This window comes from Aphidius gifuensis, linkage group LG1 (genome assembly GCF_014905175.1).
Source record: "Aphidius gifuensis isolate YNYX2018 linkage group LG1, ASM1490517v1, whole genome shotgun sequence".
Lineage (NCBI taxonomy): Eukaryota > Metazoa > Arthropoda > Insecta > Hymenoptera > Braconidae > Aphidius > Aphidius gifuensis.
This window is the reverse complement of record NC_057788.1, coordinates 9,741,426-9,747,814: the sequence shown is the minus strand read 5'-3', so window position 1 is coordinate 9,747,814 and position 6,389 is coordinate 9,741,426. Positions and strand designations below refer to the sequence as shown.

Sequence of the window (6,389 nt, the reverse complement as noted above, 5' to 3'; positions counted from 1 at the left end):
TGAAATTGAATTTTTATTTTACTATTTTGCGGTTTTTAAATTATTCTATTTTTACTATCTGTCTCTTTTGTGTTTTCAATCATTATTATTAAACATGCCTATTAATACAATGAATAATATTTTAATTTTTCAACAAAACATCTCATTGTAAAGCTAATTAATATAATTATTATAATACCAGGATGTAATTTTTTTTAATTTACCTTATTTTTTTATAATTTACCAGTCAAAATCAACATCAACAAAATTATATTTAAAGCCAAATAATGTTGAATGAATAATTAATGCATCTATTTTTTTGTGAATGGTTATTTATTGAAATAATATATTTTCAATAAGATACAATTGTCATGTTTAAGAAATTACCTTTCTTACAAATTTGTAACTATCAATAATAATTGGCATGTTTATTGGAAAAATTTAAAATGTTTATTATTAACATTGCCATTTGGATTTTTATGATTCCAAATATATCGAAATCAAGTTATAATAATAATGTTTTTTACAATGTCATTGACTATTTGTAACATATTGTGTATGTGTTTTTAAGAATAAATAAAAAAAAGGTATAAATAAATTTATAATTAATTAAGGTCAACAACCAACCATTGAGATTTAATTATTGACTTAGAAGCTTGTTCTATTGACGAATTAAATGCTCGTATGTGTAAAATGATACCATTTGTCCGATTTTTAGTTGCCTGATCAGCAGCAATAACCAAGTCAATTGTAATATTTTTTATACTCCAGACGCTAATTATTTCAAGATCTGGATTATTTTTTATAAGTTGAATAATACCAGCATCAGTAACTTTATCACAAGCAGCACAATACAATTTTTTTAATCCTTTTAATTTAATAATGAAGCTGTCAGTAATTATATCAAGATGGCCTACATCTAGTTCTTGTAAATTTTCCAAGTTTGTTAAAGCATCGAGACTTGTTTCAGTAATACCTGTGCTACCTTGGATTTCTAAACTTTTTAGGTTCTTACAATTATTAATTATTGCAATAATTGTATCATCTTTAAGATTTTTTACATAACTCAAATTTAGATGTTCAAGACATTGTAATTTTGATATCTCATTAAGATTAGATGGAGAAAAAAATCCCCTATAAGAAGGTAAATGACATCCAGAAATTTTTAAGCGTTTAAGTTTTTTACAATTGTTAGAAATTGCAGTTATTGATTTGTCATAAAGCTCTTTCATACCATCCAATATTAAACATTCAAGATTTTTCAATTTTGTCAACTTTTTTAAAGCGGTATTATTCATAGAGTGATTACAATTATGTATTCTCAAGTGTTTTAAATTATTGCAATATTCAACAATCGTTTCTGCTAAGTCAGGCATCATGTCACAAGCAATACCAAGATACTGTAAATTTTGGAGGTTTATCCATTTTTCAAGAGGGATTTTAGTTACATCATAAAAACCATATGGAATATCAAGATATTTTAGTTTTTTGCATGTACAAAAAATAGTATTGAGTTCTTTTGTAGAGAGGCTATGCTTATTATCCTTATTAAGACCCATCGTGAAGTCGATATACTCCAAATTAACGAGTTTATTGAAAAGAGAAATGTTTTCGTTTATATCATATAGACCAATGTTAAGATAAACAAGTGTTGTAATGTCTGCTAATTCTTGAAGGTTTACGTTGGCTAAACAGATGCCAACTGATGTTAATTTTTGAAGATTTTTAAATTTTTTAAAACTCTAAAAATAATAAAAATTTATTTGAATAATTTGTATATTCATTTGAGTGATAGTATTGTTTGTTAGTATAGTGATTAACAACTAGTTGATGTTTAATAACAACTTACCATGGAAGTTTTTTTTGTTCGATTGCATATAGGTTCAGGAAATACATGAATTTCATTAATTTCTGCTGGAAGACTATTAATTATTGCAGAGAGATTAATTGTCTCATTATACCACTTATGATGTACAGCTGTTATTTTAATGCATTTCAATTTATCCAACTGTGTAAATGCTGAAGCTAACCGATCAGCATCCCATTGTAACGAACCGACGCCAAATTTACATTCAAGACTTGTTAAATTTTTACAGTGATTACCAACAAATGGCATAATATATAAATCACAAACATCTGAGAGAGATAATTCTTCTAAATAACTACCACATCTTGATAATATTTTTTCAAGGTATGATCGTGTCAACAAACAATTATCATAAGAACGCCCAATTGTAAATTCACATTTGTATTTTTTGATGTCATACCAAGCTAGTTGACTTGCCTCTTTCCATTTAGTACAAACTAGAAAAAAACATATTAAATATGAAAAATTGATTATAAAAACATTGATATTTCATTTAAAAAAAAAAGAAACTTTATTTTGATAATAATATATTCACCTTCTTCCATGGCTATCCTTTCTGGAATTGGCAACAACATAATGATTTTAGCTAATGAGCTGTAGTCCAGTGAATTGATGACTTTTCTTTGACTCTTGTCACCGTCATCAGAGATTTGTTGATCTTTCTCAACACATATTTTTTTTGCACTCATTTTCAGTAAACTCTAAAAATATATATTTAATAAATAATGATGAATTTAAATGTATCACAACCAGAATAATATAATACATAAAAATAACCATCAAAAAATATATATTCCAAGATATAGATTAATTAAAAATTGATGATTTACCAGCAAAATCAACATCAATAAAATTATATTTAAAGCCGAATAATATCGAATGTCATGCAACATGTTAAAATACAGTTGATACACGTGATTGTTTATAAATGTAATTGTTGAAATTATAAATTTTTATTTACCTTAATTGATCCTTTGATTAGGTGATAATTAATTTTGTAGTTAATGCAATAAATTCTGTTCTATTTCACTGCACAATGTCGTCATTTACTTGGTAACGAATTTAAAGAGAAAAATAAATGTATTAATTTGATGATGGGTTTTAATTAGACATTTTTGTACGTTTGATTGTTAATTGTGCTATTGTTATTTGGTAACCTTTGATAATTGATATGGATTGATATATATAAATGTAAAAACAATAAAAAAAAAAAAGGGGTTCCCAGCTAGAAGTCTACGTTACCAACATAGTTTTAAATTTTGATTAATTGACTTCAATATTTATCAAAGTTAACTAACAATTGTAGTCAAAAATAGTCAAAAGTTTCAAGTTGTAAATAAAAATTATAAATATTATAAATGAGAAAAGAAAAAAAAAAAAATTATGCTGTAATTTATTGTCAGCTGTTAAAAGTTAAACCCAGTGTATCATCAAACTACATCGAATAATTTTACAAAGTACTTTGTTCATTTCAATGATTTTGTATTTATTTATATCCATTTTTTTTTTTTTTTTAATTAAAATAGTTGATTTTTAATTAATTAAATAAAAATATTCATCTATGAATTATAATATTTGTTTTTGATTTTTGGCAAATCTTTAAAAGTATTTTTGGCTGAATGAAAATTTGTTTAGATGAATAATTAATCAATTTATTTTTGTGAATTATTATTTATTAAAAAAATATATTGTCAACAAGAGGTGATTGTCATGTTCAAGAATTTACCTTTCTTACACACTGGTAAATATCAATAATAACAGGCATGTTTATTGAAAAAATATAAAAGTTTATTTAAGCCATTTAAATATCATCAAAATTGTCATGACATATTTTCCATTGAAGGTAAAAATAATTGCTCCATACAAAAAATTATCTTACAAAGTATAATTAATTTGTAACTTTGTCATACAAAATTATTGACATCATTTTTAAATTGAAGGCATATTTTTAAAGAAAAATCCATTTATACAGATTAAAATGGGACAGTCTTCATAACCATATAACAATCAACCATCGAGATTCAATTATTGGTTTATTAGAAAATGGACGACCAGAAAAATTGCCCATTGTTAGATGTAAAGTAATACCATTTGTACGATTTTTAGTTGCACAATCAGCAGCAATAACCAAGTCACTTGTCAAATTATTAATACAGCGGACATCAAGAAGTTCAAGATCTGGATTATTTTTTATAAATTGATTAATACCAGCATTAGTAAGTTCCTGGCAAAAAGAACAATTCAATTCCTTTAAGCCTTTTAATTTGATAAGGAAGCTGTCTGTAATTTTATTAAGAAAGCTTACATCTAGTTTTTCTAAATTTTCCAAGTTTGTTAAAGCAACGAGACCTGTCTCAGTAAGATCCATACAACCTCGGATACCTAAACTTTTTAGGTTCTTACAATTATTAGCAATAGCAATAATTGCACTATCTTCAAGATCTAATGTCGTACCTAAATGTAGATGTTCAAGATATTGTAATTTTGATAACTCATTAAGAGCAGATGGACAAGGATATGACTCGTCATCATTTATCATACACTCATCTATTTCTAAACGTTTAAGTTTTTTACAATTGTTTGAAATCGCGATTATTGATTCCTCTGTAAGCAAAGAAAAGTCGCCCATCAATATTAAACATTCAAGATTTTTCAACTCTGTCAACTTTTTTAAAGCAGTATTCATTTCATTGTTACTAGTTATTTTCAAATGTTTTAAATTCTTGCAATATTCAACAAATGTATTTGCTAAGTCAGGCATTATACTTAGTCTTTTTGTAGCGAGGTCCACACTATACTCATAATCCATCGATAATTCAATGTATTCCAAATTAACAAGTTTATTAAATAGAGAAAGGTTTGTGTGTATATCAAATATTCCAATGCTAAGATGAACCAGTGTTGTTATGTCTGCTATTTCTTGGAAGTTTATGTGATCTAGACAGAAGTTATGTATTGTCAATTTTTGAAGATTTTTAAATTTTTTAAAACTCTGAAAATAATAAAAATTCGTTTAAATAATTTGTATTTATTTAATTGATAGCATTGTTTGTCACTAGTCATAAACGACTAGTTGATATTCAATAACAACTTACTATGGAAATATTATGATCTCGATTCCACAGAGGTTTAGAAAATGAATGAATTTCATTAATTTCTTCTGGGAGACTATTAATTATTTCAGCGAGATTAATTGTCTCATCCAAGCACTTTTGATCTACCGTTATTTTGATGCATTTTAATTTATCCAACTGTGTAAATGCTTGGACAAAGTGATCAGCATTATCAATTAAGGCATTATCACCAAATTTACATTCCAAGGTTGTTAAATTTTTACAGTGATCACCAACAAATGGCATAATACTCGAATCACAAATATCTGAGAGAGACAATTCTTTTAAATAATTACCACATCTTAATAATATTTTCTCGAGGTATGATTGTGTCAACAAACAGTTATCATAAGAACGTCCAATTGATGATTCACATTTGTATTTTTTAATGTCATACCAAGCAAGTTGACATACCTCTTTCCATTTGGTACAAACTAGAATAAAACGTATCAGATTGAAAATTTAATAATATATACATTACTATTTCTTTAAAAACAAAGAAACTTTATTTTGATAATAATATTTACCTTTTTCCATGTCTATCCTTTCTGGTATTGGCAGCAGCATGAAGATTTTTGCTAATGAGTCGTAGTCCAGTGAGTTGATGACAACTTTTTTTTTATTCTTGTCACAATCAGAGATTTGTTGGTCTTTTTCAATACATATTCTTTTTGCACTCATTTTAAGTCAACTCTGAGTATATATTTTGAAAAAATAATAATGAATTTAAATGTCTTATATCGAGAATAATAAAATAAACAAAAATAACCATTAAAATATATATATATATATATATATATATATTCCAAAATATAGATCAATCAAAGTTGATGATTTACCTGCAATAAATCATCATTAATAAAATTATATTTATAAAGCCAACTAATGTTGAATGTCATGCAACATGTTTAAATACAGTTGATACACGTAATTGTCTTATAAATATAATTGTTAAAAATATAAATTTTTATTTACCTAAATTGGTCCTATGGTTTTTTGATAATTACTTTAGCTGTAGTTAATGCAATAAATTTTATTCTTTTTCTATACAGATTGTCATTGATATAACGAATTAAAAACAAAGAAAGATGTAACAATTCAATGACTGGTTTTAAGTAAACAATTTTGTACGTTTGACTGTTTATTGTGCTATTGTTATTTGTTAACCTTTGATATAAATGTCATGAATGTAAACAGTAAAAAAACAAAAAAAAACTCTCACGTGATCTCAGCTAGAAGTCTACGTTACCAACACGATTTTTGAAAACTTATGAGTTGACTACAATTGACTTCTGCATTTATTGTGTTGACTACACTGACAATGCATTTATCGAAGCTAGTCAGTGTAGTCAGAAGTAGTCGAATTTAGTCGAAAAAATTTTGAATGTTATAAATGATAATAAACAAATACATTGTGCTTTGATCGCAAT

At 25.8% G+C, this 6,389-nt stretch overlaps 2 protein-coding genes across 2 annotated transcripts; both read right to left on the bottom strand.

The window, feature by feature from the left end:
• Positions 1-1,943: 1,943 nt before the first annotated feature.
• Positions 1,944-2,956, bottom strand: LOC122861078. The gene is made up of 4 exons (XM_044165286.1): positions 2,808-2,956; positions 2,382-2,547; positions 2,010-2,283; positions 1,944-1,956 (listed from the first exon to the last, which is right to left on the bottom strand). The coding sequence occupies exons 2-4, from the start codon at positions 2,533-2,535 to the stop codon at positions 1,944-1,946; spliced, it is 441 nt and encodes a 146-aa protein (XP_044021221.1). The 5' UTR covers positions 2,536-2,547; positions 2,808-2,956.
• Positions 2,957-3,796: 840 nt separating this feature from the next.
• On the bottom strand, positions 3,797-5,303 carry LOC122847732. The gene is made up of 2 exons (XM_044145584.1): positions 4,942-5,303; positions 3,797-4,838 (listed from the first exon to the last, which is right to left on the bottom strand). The coding sequence occupies exons 1-2, from the start codon at positions 5,203-5,205 to the stop codon at positions 3,837-3,839; spliced, it is 1,266 nt and encodes a 421-aa protein (XP_044001519.1). The 5' UTR covers positions 5,206-5,303; the 3' UTR covers positions 3,797-3,836.
• Between the last annotated feature and the right edge of the window lie 1,086 nt (positions 5,304-6,389).

Excerpts from the sequence above, each read along its gene's own strand:
- LOC122847732 (XM_044145584.1), bottom strand. The coding sequence starts at position 5,205 with ATGCCATTTGTTGGTGATCACTGTAAAAATTTAACAACCTTGGAATGT. Across the intron at positions 4,839-4,941 it reads GAGATCATAATATTTCCATA|AGTTTTAAAAAATTTAAAAA; the intron begins GTAAGTTGTTAT and ends TATTATTTTCAG.
- LOC122861078 (XM_044165286.1), bottom strand. The coding sequence starts at position 2,535 with ATGAGTGCAAAAAAAATATGTGTTGAGAAAGATCAACAAATCTCTGAT. Across the intron at positions 2,284-2,381 it reads AAGGATAGCCATGGAAGAAG|TTTGTACTAAATGGAAAGAG; the intron begins GTGAATATATTA and ends GTTTTTTTCTAG.